This window comes from Paramormyrops kingsleyae, chromosome 11 (genome assembly GCF_048594095.1).
Source record: "Paramormyrops kingsleyae isolate MSU_618 chromosome 11, PKINGS_0.4, whole genome shotgun sequence".
Taxonomy (NCBI): domain Eukaryota; kingdom Metazoa; phylum Chordata; class Actinopteri; order Osteoglossiformes; family Mormyridae; genus Paramormyrops; species Paramormyrops kingsleyae.
This window is the reverse complement of record NC_132807.1, coordinates 30,687,944-30,712,793: the sequence shown is the minus strand read 5'-3', so window position 1 is coordinate 30,712,793 and position 24,850 is coordinate 30,687,944. Positions and strand designations below refer to the sequence as shown.

General features: G+C 39.9%; 1 protein-coding gene across 1 annotated transcript in view; it reads right to left on the bottom strand.

Moving 5' to 3' along the window:
• Positions 1-24,850, bottom strand: part of lgr4 (leucine-rich repeat containing G protein-coupled receptor 4) — a 39,397-nt gene that overhangs the window by 4,493 nt on the left and 10,054 nt on the right. The window contains 14 exon segments of the mRNA XM_023810810.2: positions 62-187; positions 1,044-1,115; positions 1,444-1,515; positions 3,367-3,432; positions 3,544-3,615; positions 3,903-3,971; positions 4,269-4,340; positions 4,584-4,655; positions 5,544-5,612; positions 8,420-8,491; positions 8,639-8,854; positions 11,273-11,344; positions 12,938-13,009; positions 18,919-18,990. Of these exon segments, the coding sequence (XP_023666578.2) occupies positions 62-187; positions 1,044-1,115; positions 1,444-1,515; positions 3,367-3,432; positions 3,544-3,615; positions 3,903-3,971; positions 4,269-4,340; positions 4,584-4,655; positions 5,544-5,612; positions 8,420-8,491; positions 8,639-8,854; positions 11,273-11,344; positions 12,938-13,009; positions 18,919-18,990 (1,194 nt within the window).

Genomic DNA, 24,850 nt, shown 5'->3' with positions numbered 1-24,850 from the left:
TTGAACCAGTGACCTTCCAGACTGTAAAGCCACACGCTGCCCCAAAGCAAGAGTCACTGACCGGAGTTTAGGTAGGTCCCTGGCAGTAAGAGCCCCTTTCATCTCCAGATTTCCTGCAAGCTTTAGCTGACTGACGGCACTCAGACCAGCTGTGGGGAAGCTGCTCAGTAAGTTCAAACTCAGGTCCCTGCAACATATGTTAGGGCACAAAGTAGCAGCACATGCCAGTACAAGACAGAGTAATGCATCATGACACATGCTAACAGCCCACCTTATTAGCGGAATTTATGAATATGCATTCAGTGGGCACTTTAGTATGGTCTCAGCATCTCAGAAACAGCCACCTTTATGGGATTTTCACGTTCTACAATGTCTAGAGTCTACAAAGAATGGTGCAATGAACAAAAAACATCCAGTAAATGGCATTTCTGTGAGCAAAGACACCTTGTTAAAGAGAGGGGTCAGATGAGAATGGCCAGACTCATTAAGCTAACAGGAAGCTCACAAGTGCAAAAGTAACAGCTTGGTACAAAAGGCTCATGGGAGTTTTACTTACACAAAAATGTTCTAAGGGCACAATGAAAAATGATTGGTTCAATGACATAACCATATAATAAAGGAGGTCGGTCCAAGCAACTACAGGAGGTGGGACCAAGACATCTGATTGGTTGGTCCCATCTACTCTAGTTGGATGGACCCACCTCCTCTACAATCTTATTGGTTATATCTCTGAACCAGTCATTTTTCTTTCTGCCCTTAGATCATTTTTGTGTAAGTGAAACTCCCATGAGTGTACAACAGTGGTGTGCAGAATGGCTTCTTTGAACATACAACTCATATACCCTTGATACTGATTGCTATATGAATTCTGAGAATTAATTTCTGAGTCTGCCTGTAATAGCATATATACAATACAAAGAATTCAGTAATTCAATTCAATAACTGTTCCTATCTTTTGTGATTTTGGAATGATAAATCAGAAATCTTGTCATGTGTCTTCAGATGATGGCAATGTACAACATATTGCAGTATGGGTTACTTACAGGTTTGTTAAAGCCCAGAGAGAAAGGAATGAATCTTTGTGAATATATTTGATTTCATTTCTACTTAGGTCTCTATGAAAGAAAGACAAACATTTCATTAGGACTCGCAGCCATTAGCATTAGTTAAAAAAACAATCACTGTCAGGCTGTGCCTACCCAGTACAATGTTGTAGGGCATGCGTGCACTACATAAAGTTTGCAAAGTTTGTATAAAATCACTGATTGGGATAATTATGCAAACCTCTCAGGCTAGATAGTGTAAGAAATAACTGTCATCCCCCTTACTGGCTCTTAAAATGGTGGCCTTTCAAAAAGGTGTCAGTTCTACTATACTTTTACAAATCCTGGTCATTATGAGGAAATACCAATATCTACCAGGTACAAATCACATAAAACTCACAGGGTATGCAGCGACGCCATGCCCTGGAAGGTGTCCCTATGAATCTGCTGGATGACATTATGCTGGAGGTACCTGCGGAGAAGAAGGGAAGCCCTTACACACCTACAGACAGAGAGTCTTCTCAGTTTTGAATACAGTAATGTAGCAGCATCCATCACTTTCTTTGGGTGTTGCCTCAATTTGGATGTCCACATTACTCACAAAGCATGCCATGTCTTATGTTATTTTTTGACCTTATACATTTGTTAACACAGTTCTATCAAGCAAAATATATTTTTGCACACTGTGCAAATGTGTATTACTGCAGTATATCATACACTGTGTATGCATATTTATACATATATGAAGTACCTTGGATATGGTTTAGGATAGTGTTTCCCAACCCAGTCCTCGGGGATCCCGGGACAGTCCAAGTTTTTGCTTCCTCTCAGCTCCCAGCGCACCTGTACCAGGTATTCGGTGGTGCTGATTGGCTGGGAGCTGGGAGGGAGCAAAAATGTGAACTGTCCCAGGTTCCCCGGGGACTGTATTGGGAAACACTGGTTTAGGACATTATACATTTTTTTAGCCCATAAACAATCCAGTTTATCTGAAATGTGCATGTAAATAATTTAAAAAGACAGACTCTATAAAATAATGTGTCTGATAATGTAAAATTTGACATTTTCATCAGTAAATATGATTTATTTTGATAAAAAGCCAAGCATTACACCAAGGATGGCCCTCATGTGGGGCAGTATTTACTGCCATAATTACACACTTCTCTATGCAACCAGGCTCCCCCCTGCTGTGCAAATGTGGTACTGCACACTGCGACAGCACCGGAGCCAAAGGAATGAACAGCAGCACCACACCACAGCCCCGTCGGATCTGCTGGCTGGGCTCCCGAGGGGCAGCCAGGCGCTGCCTACTTTTAACGAGTGGCAGTCTGGCAAATGATCTGGCATCAGACTGTCATCATGCCTTCCCCAAGACTGCACTACAAACCCGGGCGTCCGTGCCGCGAGGCCATGCGTTCAAATGTAGGCATAGGGGTAACAAATCACAGGCCAAAGAAAACACCATAACGACATAATACTGCAGAGAGCGAATCAGCAAAATAAAAACTGGCAATTACATTCTTATTTTAATTGACCACATTCCTCTGAGGTTACCAAAAGACACAAGTTAAAGGTCTTATGTCTTATTACTCAGATTATACAAAATTTTTGAGCAAAAACTAAAACATTCAAAGCAAGTTACTCCATTAATTTTAAAAGCATTTTCAATGTGCCTTAGGATTCCAGCTAATGTATTGCAGATTCAGTAGCATTTTTATTATAAAATTGACCAACTCCATTCAAAAAACATAAGAAGTCATTTAAAAAGAATGGGATTATTATCATGCACTCAAATAACTGAACCAATACAAGAATATCTGCATCGTTCTTTGTTATGTGTTATCAGTTCTTGTTTTTTTTCTGGTAAAAGCACAGTGAAGAAGCTGTGGATGCGCTATTTTGATCATAGGTTTCAAAGACATCTGTGCCTGTGCCAGAGTTGGAAATTTCAGGTCCAGACAGTAAAAATCCAGACCAAATTTTTGTTTCAACCAACCAGTGGAGTACTCTCTGACTGTGACTCTTTATACTCTTTTGGTTGTTTGATACAAAATCTTGGTTTGTATTTTCTGGACTTGAAAACCTTCTGATTTTAATAGCACAGGTCCAAATAACTTACTCCTGTAAAATTAACCAGAAAAGAAAAGATAGCATTTGTACCTTGCATATTCTCATTAATGCCTGAAGTTACTATCTATGGTTGAATCTACTTCCATTATCAAGCAGGTCAGGGCTGAGTAAGAAAAAAATTCTATAATATTGAATACAAATTGTTCAACTGGATCAGTTAAAGAAATGGTAAAACTCAAGAATCAAACCTTACATTTCCTCTATCTTGAAGCACCTTTGAAAGCTGGGGAGCTCTTCAATTTTGTTGTAGGATAGGTCTCTTGCGGAAGGATGAAAGAAGTTTTTAAGGCATGTGACAGAATTTACCAACCACTGCTCTCCACTGAAACCAGCCCAGGGGGTGTTCTGGTCAGACCGCAACTTCACTTACAATGCTCGAAGCAAACCAAGGTCCTCACAAAGCGTAGAGGGAATGTCACTGATTTTAGTCCCACTCAGTGTCCTGAGAAAGACCCAGCAGAAACCAGTTATAAACGAAACACAATGTATCATTACCCTGAAACCACATGTTAACTGGCAGTTCCTTACAGCTTTAGTGTATCTGTGTATCTTGTGTTTTGTGTGGGTTGAAAAAAAGTAGAGGAATAAAAAGATTTTGTGGGTATTTAAGCTGAAGTATGACATGCACCCCCATCTTAAGCTAGAATGAGAGGAGGAGGTACGCTGAACAGAAAAAGCTTGAGGCCCACTGGTGTGGGGGGGGGGGGGGGGGGGGGGTGTTGGACTCACAGGCTCTCCAGATTGCTGGTCCCAGTGAGGCTGAGGAAGTCCTTCAGCAAGCTGGCTCCACGCAGAGCCCTGTAACAAATGTGCAGAATCAGTAAGTCTGCCATCTGAAACATCATGAAAGGATCCACTTTCTCATTAGATACCACTTATTAGTATAACATTGTACAAATCACTGCAGTTACCCAGGCATCAAGGCTGTGAATTTACTAGATAACTAGGGATTTTTTGTGCTTAGCCATTCTAGTTGAAAAATGACCTAATTTCTCATAAACCTCTTAGCAAATTTAACTGACACGATATTCTCCCTACAGCTTTCTTTCCTCTATACCATGACAGGCTATTTTTTCACTTCTTCTGGAGACTTACAGAGCAGGCAAATCTGTGAGGTTCTGGAATGCTGAGTGTCCCACGAAGGAGAGAGGGTTATCATATAGGTGACTGCAGAAGAGAAGCCAGAGAAGATGAAAGATGAGAAGCAATATTATTTTCTGAACAAACCTAGCTGTGCTTGTTGGGATTGAAACCAATACCGCATTCTGAATAACTACTCTACTTTCAAGTGATTACTCCCTGTCCACCAACAATGTAATCAACAATAGCAATTACTATTCAAAATACTGATCTTTTATTTAAATCTAATTCTATATTTCTTTATCTAATTAAAGGCTAAAAAATTCTTACATGGTACGAAGAAGAGGATTCTTAAGGAATGCTCCATCAGGAATCACTGCAATGTTGTTGCTATGGAATCCACTGGAGGTTTGGGAAAAATCACATAATGTCAATGATTCCACTGGCTAACAACATTAATAGTCAGAAGTGAATATCTCTATGTGTATATAGACATAATAGCCATGCTGTCACAGCGGGCCAAAGGAATGTTCTCAGCAATTAACTGAAAAGCCATTATTTGCTGAAATTAATTACCCCACATCAATCAACATTTTATTTTCCCACTTTGAGAAGATGGGGAGAGGTCTTGCACCTGACCTCGATACCGGTAGGACTGATCAGTAAATATTTCTTTAATGTGCCTGATGCTGGGAATCATGGGGTCACTGACAGGAGACGGCACCCTCATTTGTGTTTCCCCAACTCCAACCTGAACCGCCAGAGAGGGTAAGAATAAAAGGACTAGATGCTAAAACCTCACATGGGCAATTCTTTCAACCCTTAGGGAAAATTTCACAGCCCATCCATGAAAAGCAGAGGTCATATCTTTGATTTCCATCTAAGTTAATGAAGTACACATGATGCTGGTGTGTATACTGTGTATAAACAGTGGTACAGGCCATGCTTGTTTCTCCTGTCAAGTGCAACTCTGTCTGAGTCCGTATGCGTGTGTCTGCGTGTGTGTATACAACCTAGACCACTGAAAAGAATTTAAGTTCTTTAAGAGAATTTACCCCGTAAATATCCAGTTCTATAATTGTGCAAAAGTATTTTACACAGCATTTTGTCCATGCATCTTCCAGTTACAGTACAGAGTTATGGGGTAAGGCACTCTATTTCACTGAATTCTTCTGTTATCCAGTTCAATTAATGAAAGTCTAAATATATCACTTTCTCAAATGTTTACAAAACAGCAAAGAAATAAGAATAGAACAGAGAATGACTATCAATGAATAACTAAAGACTTACAGTTCCTTCAGTTTGGGCAACGTCTGGATGGCCATTGGGAAGGACTCCAGGCTGTTAAAATTTAAATCTCTAAAATGAAAGAGCAAGAAACAACTGTGTTACAGCTGCATACTCTACCATACTCAACATACTCAACTGCCATACTCTACCTCAGTGAGACCCAGCATGGCCATACTCTTCCTTGGTGACACGCAGCATGGCCATTCTCTACCTCAGTGACATCCAGCATGGCCATACTCTACCTCGGTGAGACCCAGCATGGCCATATTCTAGCTCGGTGACACCCAGCATGGCCATAATCTACCTCGGTGACACCCAGCATGGCCATACCCTACCCTGGTGAGACCCAGCATGGCCATACCCTACCTCAGTGACACCCAGCATGGCCATACTCTAGCTCAGTGACATCCAGCATGGGCATTCTCTACCTCTATGATACCCAGCATGGCCATACTCTAGCTCAGTGACACCCAGCATGGCCATACTCTACCTCTTGGAAGTTTTATCACTCCCCTGGCCCATGAAATCATTTAATAGTGGTGTATTTTAGGACCTTGTCTTCAGTCCCTCATGTTGCGTTATAATCATACTAAGCGTTCATTTCTTGTATGCTTTTAGTCTGATTTCCTTTTCTACATTGCACAAAACACTTTGTTCTGACTACGGATTTTGATATGGTGACTTTTCCAGTTCCACGATAAACTCCCTGCGTCTTGGATCACGATTTTGGACAATGATTTTGAGAATAAGAACGCTTTGTTTCCACAACTGGATCATGTCTTTCCAATATATTAGAGTTAAAGCTTATTAGGTTCAGGTCTTTGAATGCTTCAGTAAACAAACAGGCATGATCTGGGCCAGTCCTCTTCAAAATAAACCAAACTAATGCTGATGCATATAATGAAAGTGAAGCTGACAGCACGTAAATACACCATTCCAAAATAAAAAGAAACTTAAAAAAAATTACATTAGTCTGGAAAAGGTTACAAAGCCATTAGTAAACCGATGTGTATCCACAAAACCACAGTTATAGTCATCTTGTCTAAATGTCACAGAGAATTAGAACATGCAGGGATCTGCAGACCTGTCTGGCCTCTGATGAGGAAATTGCTCAAAATGACATTGGGCAAAAATGGGATGCATGGTCAGAAACTGTTCACCGAGAAGAACATGAATGCTCATCTTATGCTTGCCAAAAAGTCTCTGTAAGAGTTCTAGAAAAAGACTGTATTGACAAATGAGTCAGATGTGGAACTTTTTGGTTGACAAGGACCGTGTTATGTCAAATCAGACACTGCATTCCATGGTAAAAACCTCACACCAACAGTCACGCATGATGGTGCATGTCATGGTATGAGGGTCCTTTTCTGCATCAGGATCTTGCCATTGAAGAAACCATGAATGCTGCTTTGTATCACTTAACTCTGCAAGACAATGTCAGACCATCTGTCTGTGAGATGAAGCCAAAGCTGGAGAGCGTTATGCAAAAAAGACAACCGTAATAAAACAAAAACAGATTGGCCTAGTCTAATAAAATATAAACCAGTAATTACAGCAAGTGTTATGGTTATACTTATTTCTGCTAAGGTGCCAGTAGCCATTATTAACATTAGTTACTCTAGGGTGTAATGTGTATTATATATTCACTATTTACTATTCATGTTAGATAATATTCGGCCTTGGCTGAAAAAAATGTGCCAAAATATATGAATTGATGGAAAATTAGATGGGTACTGAATGTTATGTTGGTATTAAAATTAAGTAAGCACATAAAACCAGTATAGGGCTAAATACTCATAGTCCAGGCTTCAAACAAATGACATACTTAGTTTTATATTACGTTATGGAGAATAAAGCAATAGCCATGATTTTGAACAAGTTAATCAAGTCACATGCTAAACACCAAAACTACTTTATTTAGTAGTATATTGATTGTTTCCAGGCCTCAGAAATCAGACACCTTCTATAATTCAGATGATTCTGTTGAATGAATTATCCAACATACGATCTGAAATATGATCACATTTTAATTAAGTGTTTTTTTGTAAAAAGGGGTACTAAATGTATTCTGACCACCCCAGGCTAGAGACGTTGAGACGTTTACATCCACTGTGTTGCAGGAGGAAATGAAAAAAGAAAGTGGAAATGCGATAGCAATCTCGGACTACACAGTACTTATCTTGGCAGAAATTACTAGAGGAAGTTGATACACCAACGTCCTGCTCCAGTGAGGAAGAAATAATGTCCTACTGAGCTCTGTCTCATCATCTTTGGAACAAACAAAAGTATCCCAACAGTTCCCAGACTGACGGAGATCATTGCATTGAGTGACATGTTTTTCAAATGCCTTAAACCCAGAACTTAAACTTAGGAGAATTATATATAAAAATGGAAGATTAAAAACTACATTATTCAAAAATGTATTCTCTAAAATAATTTGTGCTTGTAATCTGTTACCGCAAAACCCCTCAGCAGGAGAAGCGCTGGGGAGGTGATGATGACGGTGCTGTTAGTTTTATTTCCTTTAAATTTTGTAGAAAAAAGAAATGCCACAAGAAGGAGCCAAGGTTAATTTAAAATAAACCATATCTGTAGTTCTACCAACCTAACAGTAACTAGACAGACCATACATTTCAATGAATGAAACTCACCCACAGGGAAAACCAAAATTGTACTGTTGCCGTTGTTGTTTCTGGTGTGCTGTCTAAACATTTCAAAATTTATCAGTAAAGAACATAGCTAAATGGAAAAAAATGGGACCAAGTGGTAAGAGATGTTTGTTGTGCATCTCGGACAATTCTCAAAACATGGATGACAGCATGATCAATCACAGATACCAAACTATATATATAAAAAACTGATGCTGAGATACTTACAGCGTTTCTAGATTATCCAGTCTGTGGAAGCTGTTCTTGCCAAGTTTTTTAATTTTATTGTTGTGCAAATGCCTTATAAGGAAAAATATGGTTAGCTGCCATATCTATCAGTCCTAGATCTACTTTTACTCATCTTAAAAGACACATGCCTTCAAATATATTATATGGTTTAAAATTACAAAAAAAAAATAGTTTAGAGAGTAGTGAAGAGAAACTAACAGAACCACCAGACTGGAGAGATTGGCGAAGGCATTATCAGGAATGTAGGAGATGCAGTTCAAGGCCAAGGTTAGCGCTTGAAGGTTGCCCAAGTTGCTAAGTGGTCCAACAGGGATCTCTGAGAGGTTGTTGTCATCTAACCACAGGTAGCGTAGCTGTGGCAGGCCCTCAAAGCTGTCTTCTGGCACCACAGTGATGTGGTTAGCATCCAGACGCCTGTAAAAAGGTGACACCTCTTAGGCCATGATCATAACTGCAAGTACAGTTAAGCAGATGGTTAAGGCACAATGAAGTTCAGATCCTCAGTCCACTGTACTTAACCACATTTTACTCAATAAAAACATATTCCCAGAGCAATATAGTGTTATTTTCTGTAAAATGCATAAATTACAACACGTTTTATACGATACAGAGTGTATAAGGTATGTTCAGACTGGGTATTACTCAGCATCTAAGTGCAATGAAATGCCAAGAAGTGGATTCAGACAAGACACATCTCTGCCTCAGTGGTTTCTGCTGCCCCACCAAAATGAAGGATGATGATCTTTGCCAGAAAACTGAAGCCAAATGATTTCCTGCTTGTGAATGGCAAGCATTTTCTTTTCCCTGCGGCATAATGACCTCTCAGCGGGGCGACACAGATTTCCTCCCCTAAACAGGACATGGACTCCAAAACACTGTCAAACATGTTCTTAAAAACACACCAAACTTTTTATTTTTTACTTAGGAATGTTACGTTGGGAAAAAAGAAACATTCAGAACATTAAGCCTCAAAACTGTGGAATTTTATAATTTTGACACAACTGTAGATTACCAGTTAATTTTTCTTTATGTTTCCAATTTTTATGTTCTGAAGTGAATATTTTGTGTGTAAAAAAGATTTTGTTTTGAAATAGCTAAAGATTGTCATTAAGATTTAAAAACATATATATACTCCTGAGACCACACCCATTCATTTATGTCCATTGCAGTGGACATTTTGTTTTTGTATATATCTTTTCACTGATGTAAGGAAACATATTTATTCCTGTTGTACACTAAAGAGGACATGCTGTGAAATTAAAAATAAAAATAAATTTGAAAAAAGATGTCTTATTTCCTCCAAAGACATAGAAAATCACAATTAACCTAAAACTGAAGGACACTTTTTTCCTTGGGTCTCAGGAGAATATCTGAATAAAGAACATAAGTGGCTTTACCACTGATCTTTAACTTTGTACACCACATATGCTTCACTGCTTTGAAAATTTTTATGAGGATGTTTTCAATTAAAGAGAAGCCTTGCTTATTTTGATGTTAAGTAATATCACCAGGACTAAATTATGACCAAATTATTACTAATGACATCAGTGCTCATCATATCGCATTCATTCATTCGCATTCAATTATAGCTGGGAGATGAAAAGTGGATGTGCTCCACGTTTAAACTACAGATGCAGTGCAACAAGAATGGATTTCAAGTCAAATTCTTTATGGGTTAAACCACCAACCATTTCTTCAAGAAGTAGAAAAAAGAAGGCCATACATTACTAAGAATAATAAGCATTACTTGCTACAAGAACACTGCTACATCAGTCTATCCAAATGTTGCCTCTCAGTCTGTTTTCAACAATAATCACGCTGTTTATCTTGAGACTGGAATCCACCACATCTGGCATGCATATTAGGGTTTTAATATTTGTCTAAAAAAGCCTGGGGGACACTCCTGCTCCTAATGCACTCCTACTTTCTGCTCATCCTTATTCTCCTCCTTCTTGCTTTCTCATTTAAAAAATCCCTTCTCAGTCCATGCCAGAATGAACAAAACAGTAGTGTTGACAGACAGCTTACTCTCAGAGGCTTGGTACAAAGTTAGCTTTGGTCTGCCAAAACATATTACTCCGGCTATAAAGCTGAAGCCCTCGGGGGAGGGGCAGAGACATCTGCCTTGAGGAGGGGGACAAAGAAGGGGAGCAAAAACATGCAGTCTGGTTTGGAGAAGATCTGGTGGAGCGATAATGAATGAATGCTTGCTTTTGGATCAAGGGTGCTGAGCTTCCATTCTGCTATGTGGATGAGAGGCACAAGCCCATAGACCACAATGCATAGGGGACGCACTCATTGGCTAGCAGTGGGTGAATATAAATACCATTCAGGTGCATGTAAAAGAACTGCCTATAGCATTGAGCTATGAATACATAGAAAACATCTCATTAGGTATCCATGTTGGTTTTTTATCATTAAGATCCTACCACCAATTTCGATTTCAACTCATTATCCAACCTGAAATCCATGAATACTTCATGTTTCTTGGGTAAATACATGAAATGTAATGGAAGGTAATGCATTATAACACAATAACAATAAAAACCAGCTTAAAATATTTAAATCTGAGTACATCAGAGCAACATTTACTATGACTTACATGACAATTTTCAACAATAGAATTAGTTACAGTAGCATTATGCCAGAGTAATCACCGACATAAGATATTTTAAACACAAATGAAAATGCCTTATGAGCAGAGCTATAAGCAGCCATAGAACATTGCCCCCTACACTGCTCCTATGAAAACGACACTAACAGAGAGTCCGGAGCCACGTTGTTGGATGCCCAGGAGCCAACAGAAGTAGAGAGTGTCGTCAGATAACTTACAGAGACTGGAGTGAGGGTAGGGCTTTTAGGGATAGGCTAGGCACAGTCTTCAGATGGTTATTCTGCAACATCCTGAAAAGATAGCATGACATATTCAGTCACAGCATTGCCCCTGCCTTTAATTACCATTATGCATATTATTGATGATTACCAATGATTCCCATTATGCATAAAGAAGGGTCAGTTTCGGAGAACAAAGTGTGATGGATTGACTGCTGGCTACTCAAAACTACACTGGTCCCTTCCTGATAATGTCACATGACTATGCTAAGAACTGAACACAGCTGGTTTATTTGCCTTCCTCTCCCTTATCAGTCCATTTGGGTGTTGCTACAGCGCACTGAAGTCCATTGTTTTCCTTTCTGTGCAGAAGCAATGGTTGTTACAGGGGTGTATAATGAGAGTGGAGGCTTATGGGTGTTCACCCTATCCTCATGCTGGCCAGGACCAGCCTTTCACAGAAAGCTGACTTTATGTCATCTACATGGCTATGGCAGAGACGCCCGTGCCAAGAATTGTAGAGACTGATCTGTTCAAGATGCTACAAAAAATATGTTCGGGACACAAAGAGCATGCTGTATATACTTGGCATTATGACAGGCGAACTACTTTGCATGCTTCGGAAATGTTCACGAACTGAGTTAACTTGGTGTAACACAAGGCAGTGATGAATCCTGAGAAAAACATCCACAATTTGTGCCAAATTTATTCGGAGTTCGAATGTCATAAGAAAAGTCATAATCCTCATAATCCTGAATTGAAATTTCTGAGGCTTTTCATGAGTCACCATTTCACACATTTGTACCCTACACCTCCTATACTGTCCAAAGACTTTCACTTAGTTTATCTGATAATTTCAACAAAAGTACAGTAAAGTAAAAAAAAAGAGGTTCCGACGTATTATGGCTATGATCACAACTTGCTGTTTTAGTTTCATGCCATTAAAAATACTGCTAAAAATGAAAATAAAAGTTTTAAAATCCAACTTATGTGGTCAATCAAATGTTCACAAAGACATACACACACCAAAATCTTGACCAGAGAGTTTAAAATATATCAGCATCCAGTGGCTAGAATGTCAAAAAATTGCAACATTTATTTAGGAGGAAATAAAGCGCTTGAGAATTTTCTAATTAGTTTCTGTGGGCCCAAGTTCAACACTTTATCAGTTGGACTTGAAAGCTGACGTTCATTTTTCCTTTTTGTACCTTGGAGAGCTAGTGAACTGACGCAATACCCGCTAGAAAATGATATGACTGATATGACACACTGACAGCAAGCATGGCAAGTAAATGGCTAACAATACAAAAAAAAGTTAAAAATCCATGTGATGCAAATCATAAGCTTGTTAACAACACAGGACCAGTACCCAAAGAAGTAACTTAAACTGGGTATTATATAAGTAATAAATGCCTAATGGTTTTCTAAAAAGAACCATGTGTTGCTGTTAATATAAAGGATTCCTATATAAAACAACTACGCATTCTTTATTTCAAATTGATGTCGAAGTGCAATTCCTCCCCACAATTCATGCAGGTCCAATGTCATAAAAAAGCTATAAAAACAAGCCAACATTTTTCCATCAAAGTCATCTAGGAAGAGACATGGTTAATGGATTGTAACCATTTTTTTTTTAATTACCATTAGTATTAACTGAAAACTTACAAGACTTTAAGCTGGTGGAGTCCAGTCAGAGCCTCAGGGTGGATGAAGGTCAAGTCATTCCCAGCCAGCCGCCTGATGAGGAAAAGACAGAAATTCACACTTGGCAATAAACACAACTACATTCTCACATGGATGCAAAAACGGGTATTCACAGGCACTTCAAGTGCCCACAATCAATGAATTTGGTCTAACACAAATAAATACTACAAAACCATAAATAGCTGACCAATTTACATGTAAATCAATTTAATATATAGTAATGCTAATTAAATGCTAATTAAACAAAAAAAAACATCTAAAGCAGTTGGATCACTGAAAAGGTGAATAACTCAAAAACTCACATACTATTATATGTTTACAAGTATAATAAATGGACTTTAAATAACAAATTTTCCAAACCAATGATTATATCTGTTTTGTATAGACAGTGCAGCTCCACTGTCCAGGAGCACAGAAGTGGCACTGTCTACCTGTTAATAAGTAATTATTATTAAATTGTAAACCATTTACTTTGTGTAATAATTCCCACTACCACCTCATAAAAATATCTAAATTATACATGAATATATATTTATATGAATTTCTATAATTGCAATTAAGCAATAACACCACCTCCATTTTGCATGGTAAATTACTTGGTAGGATAAAATGGCAAAATAAATTTCAAAGGTGTCCAATTGCATGCAGCTGAAAATGATGAAAATATTTGTTTTGTGTAGAAAAATTCCAGATCTTTCCCCAAACATCTGGAGTGAAAATAACCCTCAAGAATACAACAGAAGTACTTTATGTATTTTGTATATTAACTGAGAATGTAAAAGGACCAAACTGGCATGTTTCGTGCATTTAATTTCCCCAGCACATTCTTAGGTTTGGCAGTAGGGAATTTTGGGGAAAAGACTGCAGTAATGGAAAAGTATAGTTTCATGAGTCTTAAGTCAGTCATTTTTTCTTCATTTATATAAATAGTATTTCTAATCCAAAAATCTGTAAGAAACATTTTATGTTACTACTATAAAATGCATGCATTAACAATGGAAGAAGAAATATGCTAGGGGTGGTGTGTGTGTGTGTGCTCTGTGGGACAGTGCTCTGTGCCCATATCTGGAAGGGTGTGAGTTCAAATCCCGCAGCTGGTAGAGTGATAATAGTAATAATATCACTGCTGGGCCCATAACCACAGGGGATTCTGGGAGACCCTGCTTTCAAACCCCCACTTGTATTTTGCTTTAGACAAATTAAGTAAAGGTAACAATACAAATAAACAGTCACACTGTAAATGTGATTCAAAGTTTCAGTAAATTACAGCATGGTCATCAAGCCATATGACCAATGAAGATAGACAGGCAATTGTGACGTATATAAACAATGGTGTAATTAGATGTGTAACTAAATGCAACCACAGCGCATAAATCCTATTAATCCCAGCAAATAATTGCAAATTTCTAAAAATTATAATTTGACTAAATTGACTTGTAGCAGCTGTGGCCTTCAATAATGAACTTCTTAAAAATTAAGACAAATATATATTCACTAACAGTTTTTACTCACAAATAGCAGAACCACATTGATTTACATATAGACATCTTGGTCAGGGTAAAAGCCATTGCACAATGCATACAATATTCATAGCATGGAACTAATAATGCCTAGATGTCGGTGGACTTCAATGAATGAAATTATCTATAGTGTGGCGTGTTTGTGTATAAAATCGAGCTTTAATAAAGACTGCAGAAAACCCCCCTGCTGGGATTTAAACGCACATCACAGTCTTTCTGCGAATTTCAGCAGTCAAAACAAAGAAATTCCTCCTCGATATGGTCATGAAAATTATCAAATAACTAACAAACAGCACTGATTTATCAACACAAAGCTGAATGATCTGTTAAGTTTTTAATTTGGACTAATACGATGTGCTTAATCAAGACCACTCACCAGAATTTAAAAATAAATTGTCCTATGTTTCTGAGGAAAAAGAGGTTTCAGTAAGCAGTACACCTGCTACATTCACCTATGTTTCTTATATCTTATGTCTTTTTCAAATGTTTCAAGTCAATTTCTGAAAAAAGGGCTGAAAGCAAACCTCGCAAAACAGGCAGCAACGAGTACACCATAGAGTACAAAAGAGTAATTTATATGTAAATACTGTCATGATGATGAAGAGCTGTAAGAAAGCAGTGCAATGTAGAAGAGCTAGAGCAGCCATGCGAAGCAGCCTTTGACCTATGTCAGTTCGGTCCCAGTCACATTCATTCCAGCATTTTCACCTCTTACAGTCAACTTTTTAAATATTTTACTCCAGACTTGTGCAAAATTCAAATTTACAACTGCAACACAATGGTCAGGTTTACTGAAATGAATAATAAGGAATTTGTAGGAAATTGGCCATGTCTGTGGCCGCTCGGTGGTTAGCGCTCTTGCTTTCCCCCCTCCAGGGTTGGGGGGTTCAAATCTGTTCCTGGAGTTCTCTCTGTGTGTCCTGGGTTTCCTCTGGGGACTCCAGTTCCCAGCCACAGACCAAAGAGATGTGGTTAGGCTAATTGGTGTCTCTAAATTGCCCAGAATGTACATAAGTGTGCACATGAACCCTGTGGCACACATACCCCCCATGATTGGAAGATAGATGCATTGTCTGCTGCTAAAATTATACTGGCATGTGTTACTTAGTTTTGTGTTCATTAACAATGTTGATAATTGTCAAAGTGAATGTAACATTTACATTGAAACTGAAATGCACATATTTTTTCCTGGATGCCAATGTTAATATAAAGCTAAGGCAGAATGTACAATCTGGAACACGCTCCTTATAGACTTTTTTTTTTTCATTTTCAGAATATCCAGTGGTGTTTTATCAGGTAGAAACCAGAATGGTGTTTCATCCTAGACTTTCTGGCAAGTAGCTTCAGGCAGAACCTCTTAAAACACTCTGATTTTGAGCACTGTCTTTAAACCTCCTGTCACATTTTCCACTCCACTTACCAGCAGAGTTAACTCCTTGATAGTCAAAAACAAAACAGTGCATTTAAGTGCTAACTGCATGCCACTAATGTTTCAGTTTCTCTGAATTCTAGGTGAACCTGTTTGACTTTGTCAAGATCCCTACACCAAAAGACTTCTTCGTATCTAGCTACAGAAAGTATATTCAAAAAAGATAGGACGCATGTCCAACAACTGATCCTCAAATGACAAGGGCTCCTATAGTGAAGAAACCTCACCCTAAAATTTCACATGACAAACATATCACAGTTTAAAGAATTATGGCTCCCAATAATAGCTAAATTATACTTGTGAAAGCTTATGGTTACGTTAAAGAGGCACAGGCTTGGGTTTGGCTCATTTCATTGGGTCATTTCTGGTGTAAACTCAGAGCATGCCAGATACCGCATAGCACCCTAAGGCACGTGTGCTGGCTCTCCCACTTGCCGCATGCCTGTGCTGCACTGCACTACACTGGGAGTCTCCAGTTGCCATCTGCTAATGTGCAACCATCCTCCAGGATCTGCCAGGCAAAGTCACTTTCTCTTACTGCATTTGCAGTAATTTACAGAACTACAGCATTTATTTAGCATAAGCTTTTCTCCAAAGCAACGTACAACTGAGAGAGCAGGGTCAGCCAGTCCCTGGAGCAATTGGGGTTAAGTGCCTTGCTCAAGTGCCCAATGGTGGAATCACTCTACTGACCATGGGATTGGAACCAAAGACCTTCCGTTCACAGCCACATCTTAACCCAAAGAGCCATAATTTATCCAAGTTCTGAGATAAATTTTATAGCAATACACACATGTATATAATGAGTATTCTTGAATCCAACTGCAACCAACTGATTAGCTTTTAACTCATTACATTCTGAGGACTGATTACAAATTAGAATGTGTAATAAAAGCCTATATTTTTATGAAATACAATAGGAATATCTAAGCATATTTATAAGTTTTAAAAATAAGAGCACTAATCTCATAACATACTGATGACACAGAGACAGAGAAATTAAAAATACAGAGAAACAAACTGCTAAACCATATAATCACATTTCACTCTCATTTCAAAAACACCCAACCCCCACTCCACAAAAAAATGTCAGGACATGTCTCATAAGGCTTAACAGAGAAGAATGCGTTCTTCCCTTGTTATGGAAAATTTTGCCCCCACCCCTGAAAAGAAAAAAAAAACACTGCCTTGCACCTTGTGTCTGAACAGGCACTTCTCCTATACCTCATACCCCATAAAGAACTACAGATCACAATTTCCTGCCATATTTCTTTCAACACTGCAAGCAGACTCCTTTGTGTTACTCAGGAGAGCCGGACAGGACTGAGCGGGATGGAGACCTGTGTGACTACCAAGAAAGGAATGTTCTTACCTCAGGGGCTGGAAAGACAGCCAACCAGCTGTGAGGTGTGATACAGGTATGCCAACAGGCTGCCCGATGCATCCATGTGGATTCCAGCACCGTTTCCATCATACCCATGGTAAAAGCAAACGACATGAAAGCTTTTCTCACCTGCTTAGCTGTGTGCTCAGCTCAAGATGAAAAAAACTAACAACTCCAGAATGCAAAGCTAAGACCTGGGTAAAATTGGTTAAAGTTTTCCCCCAAGTTGCACTGAGGCAAGCAATTAACAATTTGTGTAAATAATGTTGACTGCAGAGGAACCTGAGGTCAAATACAAATTGTACTCCTTCAGGGACAGCTGATTAGAATTTGCTGTGCGGTTTCCTTGTAGAAAGCCCCAGTGTTCTTAGACTTCCCAAGGGAATTCGCATGTGGGAGCTCTACTGTATGTGTGGAGTGGCCTTTTTTTCAACTTTCATGACATAAACCAGATTGCATTCCAGATTGTGGAGCAGAAGGTTAAAATGGGTCTGGCAGCCATGAAAGGCGTCTCTGAATCAGGAATGGACAGAGATGTTGTATTTCGACCACTGTGAACTGACTTCATTGTTCTGAAAAGCAAGGACTGATTGTGTTTAGAAAAACTTTTCCACCCTATCTTCCAAAAATAAGGCCACCATGAATCAGAACTGGTTCTTGTTTGTTTTACAATGTCACAATATGGGTCATATTAGCAATTTTATTTTACTCAGATTATGAGGATCAGTCATCCAAGGTGTTCAGTTTCAAAGTTTTACAGGTGAGCCACTACAACAAGAATGCAAATTCTTCAGCATACATGGAAAACCACTTAAAAAATTTTTTTTTATAACATTTCACCCTGCTGTTAACATTGGTTTAAAGCAGACAAAAAGGTAGGTGTTGGAGAAGCAGAAACACTGGGAAGCAAGTTAACCACAGGGGGCTGTGTGGCTCACTGCTCAAAGCCTCCATGCCTCCAATCAGAAGGTTGCTAGTTCAAGACCAGCCTTAGTACAACTACAAACTCCATGACCCCCAGCTCCCTAGGTGCCACTACAAGTGGCTGCCATTCACAGCCAAGGTTGTTCTCAGCACTTCCCATTGATTGCAACCTCCTTTCTGAATGAAGAAGGTCCAGATATTCCTCTAATTCAACTCATACAGATACCAAACAACACCACAGAGTGGCCTAAGTTTGAAAGGTGCACCTCAACAATACTTCTAAAGAGAACCAGTTGCCATTAGCAGTCTCCAGCCAAAATTACTTTTAGTTTTCCAATGGTAAGGAGTCAATGATTTGGTAATATCAGGCTGACTGACAAAAAAATATTTCCTGAATTCTCAAACACACAGTACCCTTATACTCATATAATAGCTTACCAGTAACTTACCAAGAAAATGATTTTCAAAGTGACTGTACAAGACAGTCAATGCTTCAGAAAATTGAACTATAAATCCTAAGTAACTCAAGGTTAGAAATGTCAATCACAGAAGTCTCAGCCTCTGACGAGCCACTGACTTGAATTTGTCAACTGACCATTACATAAAAATGATGCTATATTGCAAACCTGGCAAATACATTATATGACTATGGTCTGCTTTTGCGAGAAGACAGGGGAATACTCACAACTCTTCCAAATAGGGGAGGTTTCCGAAGACGTTTGCTGGGAGTTCTGTGATGTTGTTCATGCTAATGTCCCTGTAAAAAACGGACAGAGAATTAGTATGCAATTTAAAGCACGTAAAAATGTATTTTCCTCATGCCATTATTACATAACAGTTTGATGTACAATACAGTACTGCTGAATAAAAGAAATTGTCTCCCGATTAACATCATATGAGTGTTTAAAACACACACACTGCCATACTGGGGGCAGTGTGTGGCTCAGTGGGCTAAACCTGTGTGTCTGTAATCAGAAGGTTCAAACCCAGCCTCAGCACGTCTGCAGGTCCTTGAGCAAGGCCCTTAACCACCAGCTCCCTGGGCACCGCTACAGGTGTCTGCCCTTTGCAGATAACTTACTCTACAAAATAGAGCAAGTTGAGGGAGGTGTAAAGACAATTTCCCCACAGGGATCAATAAAGTATTGATTATTATTATTATTATACATGCCATAGCATGCCTGCATCCTCTGATGTCTCCTTCCTCAACGAGCTCAACAACTTTTATGCTCGTTTTGAGCGAGGGAATCCAACTACTGCGACTAAAGCAGACGTGACTCCGGACCAGCAACCACTGACTCTCTCCCCCACCGGTGTAGGAGCGGTGCTGAGCAGGATTAATGTCCACAAGGCTGCAGGTCCTGATGGCATCCCCGGGCGTGTTCTTAGAGTGTCTTCTGGGGAGCTTGTGGGAGTGTTGACAGACATATTCAATCTGTCCTTGGCCCACGCTGTGGTACCGGCCTGCTTCAAATCCACCTTCATCGTCCCGATACCCAAAAACTCCAAAACATCGAGCCTCAACGACTACCGCCCAGTAGCTCTCACCCCCATTATCACAAAGTGCTTAGAGCGGCTGGTCCTGGCACACTTCAAATCCTGTCTCCCTCCCACTCTGGACCCCCAACCAATTCGCATATCGTCAGAACAGGAGCACAGAGGATGCATTCTCCATCGCGCTAGACTCTGTTCTCTCACACCTGGACAATAAAAACACCTACGCCAGAATGCTATTTATAGACTTTAGTTCAGCGTTCAATACAATCCTCCCCTCACAACTCATTAGGAAACTGACAGACCTAGGCATCAGTTCCCTCATGTGTAAATGGTTACTGGACTTCCTGACTAACCGGCCCCAACATGTCCGGCTGGATAAACACTGCTCATCTACCATCACAATGAACACCGGTGTACCACAAGGCTGTGTGATGAGCCCTTTCCTCTACTCCCTCTTCACCCATGACTGCAGACCTGCCGATGGTTCCAACACCATCATTAAGTTTGCAGATGACACCACGGTGATTGGCCTCATCAATGATAACGATGAGGCCGCCTACTTGGAGGAGGTGGGTCGTCTGGCTGAGTGGTGCGACACCAATAACCTGCTGCTTAACACCGAGAAGACCAAGGAGCTCATCGTGGACTACAGGAGGAATGCTGACCCACATCCACCCATCTACATTAAAGGGACGGCTGTGGAGCGTGTGAGCAGCTTCAAGTTCCTGGGTGTCCACATCTCAGAGGATCTCATTTGGACGATCAACTGCTCCAAGCTGGTCAAGAAGGCTCACCAGCGCCTCTTCTTCTTGAGGACTCTGAGGAAGAACCACCTGTCCTCAGATATCCTGGTGAACTTCTACCGCTGCACCATCGAGAGCATCCTGACTGACTGTATAACAGTCTGGTATGGGAATTGCTCTGCCTCGGACCGGAAGGCGTTGCAGAGGGTCGTGAAAACCGGCCAGTGCATCGCCGGAGCACCACTTCCTGCCATAAACGACATCTACAGGAAGAGGTGTCTGAATAGGGCTGGGAAAATCATCAAAGACCCCAGTCATCCAGCACATGGACTTTTCACTCTCCTGCCCTCTGGGAGGTGCTACAGGAGCCTCCGGACTAAGACCACCCGGTACCAGAACAGCTTCTTCCCTACAGCTGTCAGACTCCTGAACTCTGCCTCCTGACCTAACTGCACTACTGTAAATGCTGTATAAACAATCATTTTTGTACAATACGGAAATTATAATTCTACAACTGTTTATAACTGTATTATACTTATAGTTGTAGCATATTCATAACATACCTTTATACCGTGTACATTGTAACATACCCGTAATAGACTGATATTTTTGTACCCTAATATCTATAATAGACCCATTTTTGAAATATATCTATATATCTATAGTATTGCTAATATATATTCTGTAAATATTATGGCTAAAGCACTTTCTGGATGGATGCAAACTGCATTTCGTTGCCAGGTACTTCTGACATGTGCAATGACAATAAAGTTGAATTCTATTCTAATTCTATTCTATAGAATGGCTTAGTTTCAGATGTCAGTTATAAATGATTCAGCCCAGTTGTTCATTTAGAAGGATGAGTAACATTGTTCTATCGTACAATAAGGAAATAGTGATGGCAGAATTTATAGAATGTTGCAGGATTTTGGGGATATGTTGAAGTGGGTCATTTGAAACCGTTACTAGTTGCCAAGACATATACCAAAACAGTAGTAGTGTCAGCCCATACAAATGGCTTTACCCAAAGATGCTAAAAAAGAATGAAAGAAAGATGTTGTTCGACAACCTCACCACCAACTGATTGACAACTTTGAAGGTTTAACATAACCACTCCCATCCTCTGCTTCCCACCAATGCCCCTCCCAGTAAAAATCTTCAGCCTAGGCGTCAGACGTGTTCTGCGCCAACAGCAGGCAGTTGTAATAGGTAGTGTCTGTACTTTGACTCCTTCTTCACCTACTAGTTCTGGGAGGTTTTCAGGGGGTGACAGCGCATACCATGCACACCATTACATTTCAGTGTGCATTGACAGTGTGCATACAGTCAGAAAGTATGACAAGGTCACGTTTGTTAGAAAGAGCAACGGCAGCAACAGGCATGTAGCAGCATGAGAAATATGCAGGCGAGATCCAAGGATTTTTTTCACTGACATGAGACTTGCGTAAGCCGATAGTTGCTACATGTTGGCACAAATGCGGGCTGAATCTTACGGGAGGTCTTCGGGTGGATGGCTTTGAGGGCCACACCTGTCCCTCTTTAGTTACAGCATATTGCTGCCCATCGTCAAAATATTGCAGCCTGTCAGTCCGTTGTCAGTGTTTCTGTGCTCATTTAAGCGCAAGGAATTAGCTGTACGACTGTCAGCTGTGCAGGTACACAATCAAATGGCACTAAGTGCCAGTGTCACACAGTGTCTGTGTTAGATTCAGTAACATCAAGTCTGCCACGAGATGATTTAAGGCTTTCTTCGAAATACACTTCAAACTTACTGGTGAGTTTTAATCACACATAAAAATGATAACTAGAAAAGACTTAGGACAGAATCAAACATCTTATGAAGACGGAATCCCACAGTGCCATTTTCCTGCTGTATTTTTGTGACTAGTCAGCTATTGTTCAATTTATCAGAGCCTTTTTGTGATATTGTTATGTTGTGTGACTAATTTAGTGCTTAAAATTCTGATTTTTTTTGGAAGACTTTTATTTTGGCATGTTGCAGAGGATGACACCAAGAAAATGAGACTTTATTGCCCATTGTACAAGGATAAGTAAATAGGAATTATTTACTTTTTGCATATGCCATCTAGCTCTGCTATGCGACACACACTGCATTCAGGTGAAGGTGATTCTTGGGTTCAGTGCCCTGGTAGCATATTTGGGGTCTCAAGAGCCCAGCAGTAACATGATAAATCTGCCAGCCACATGACTCAAATCAGTGACTTTCTAGACACGAGACTCTAAACCCTCAAAGCCACACAGCAACCCCAGAATAAGCCACCAGCAATAATCGTGCCTTGCTTAAACACCTTAGCCTAAGATCCTGTCCAGAGATCTGAACATTACTGGCCTTTTACTGACAGTATTTACAGGAAAGCAACTGCTTCAAAAGAACTAAAGTCTTCCACAGATGCCGATAAGTCATTGGCTGCTGTCTGTCTGACTGGAGATTTCGCTGCACTGAAAAGCTGAGTTCTGCTCTAAGCGTGACACTTAGCCGGACTCTCAGGAAGGGATGGTGCTGACTGGCAGGCAGGCAAGCAGGCAGCTTAGACCGTTTTCACACACGAGGGGTCATTCCCAGCAGGAAAGAGAAAACCAGGCTACACAACAGGATGAAAGAAAGGCTTGTGCGGGGAGAAGGAGACTAAAAGCTACTGAAATGCTTCCTTGGGTAAAATATGAATAGGACATATTTAAATAATAAAGATAATACAACTATACATGAATGACTGTAACAGTAATTTTTTTATGCATACATATTGTCATATCTGGTGGGACGAAAGATGTGGGAACAAGTGGAATTAATTAACCAAAAGGAATTTATTAATCAGAAAAGTACAAAACTGGAAATAAACAGGATCTTGGGGAATCAGAACGAGGTAGCAGTATGAGGCTACACAAGGATACAACTTCAATGACAGGTCTGGAAAACACAGGAATGAGAAGCACTTAAATACAACGAGGGAGCAAACAAGACACAGCTAGGAGAGGCAACTGGGAGTGATTAACACGAGGGAAGGAATGAGAGGTAAGACAAACGACAACCAGACGTGGCTTGCAGGGCCACGCCAAGGAGGAGATAGGAGGGTTAGGTAGACATGGTGGGCAGGACATGACACATATAATATATGCTGTGAATAATATTAAGTTCTTTAATTGTCAACTGGAATCACTTAAAAAGATCTGTTTTTGAAAATATATTTTGTTTTTTTAATTTATTTCAATATTTTCTAGCTAGTGGCTTACTTTGCAGTTCCTTTAAGGCTAGTGCATAATACCTATATATTTCAAGCTGTTTTGTGCTAATCTTGATTATGAACTGATACCTAGATTCAAGACAGGAAAATATATATCAGTGTAATGGAGACACTGAACGTGAATGGAGGTCACCACTGCTTCTGTGTACTCAAGTATGATAATACTGCACACAAGTTGGACCTAGTTTGTGCTCGAGGCTCTATGCCATTTTTTTTTAAATACCCTTCAGTGGTTCGTGGGGCCTCCCTGTGCCATCAGAGCATCTGCAGCTCCTATTTCAACACTCCTCTTGGTGGTCCCACAGATACATTCTGCTATGGTGATAACATAAGGGTGTGTTTCCCAAAGGCATAGTTGCTAACTACTTTAGCAACTTACATAGTTGGAACCCTACAACTGATTGGGTCCAACCATATAAGTTGCCAATGGGAGCATTTTGGGAAATGCACTGCAGGATGGCTGTTTGTTGCAATCCTTAGGAGTAAAATTCCAGGAAAAAAAAGGCCTGGGAAAATCATCTTTCCTCGGGGCTGGATGCGACTCTCCTGGCCAGTGGAAACGTTAACAAAAAAAGGGAACAATTGCTCAAGCAGTGTTGACATGGTGGGGACCACAAACGGTGGTCTTGGAATAACATGATCTTGGAATGACCTGATGAGCTTCAGCAAGTCCCTTATTGACCAAGTGACTAATTATGATATTCAGTTTGAACTTCATAGCAATGACAAAAGGTTTTACTGGGTCTCAGAAAATATATTCCAGGCAACTGTGTCCTGTAAACTGTTATAAACATTTAGCTATGAAGAATTATACACTGCGGAAGTTTTAAGTCAGCTCTGCTCATGACAGCTGCATTCAACATGAAAATAATTGTTACTCATGAAAAAATGGTTCTGATATGATTAAATAAATAAATCTTGCTTGTGAACCACATCATATGGAAAGGAAAGGGATGAACGGAGTGTGCAAACCATCAACACAGCTAACAACAAAGCCAGGGAAACTTGGGTGTTATGACTGCAACATACCAATAAGGCTCAATGACACAAATAATGCTCAAAAATATGAAATATACGTGTGTAAGTGTCTTGCCTTCCAGACAGAAATTATCTACCA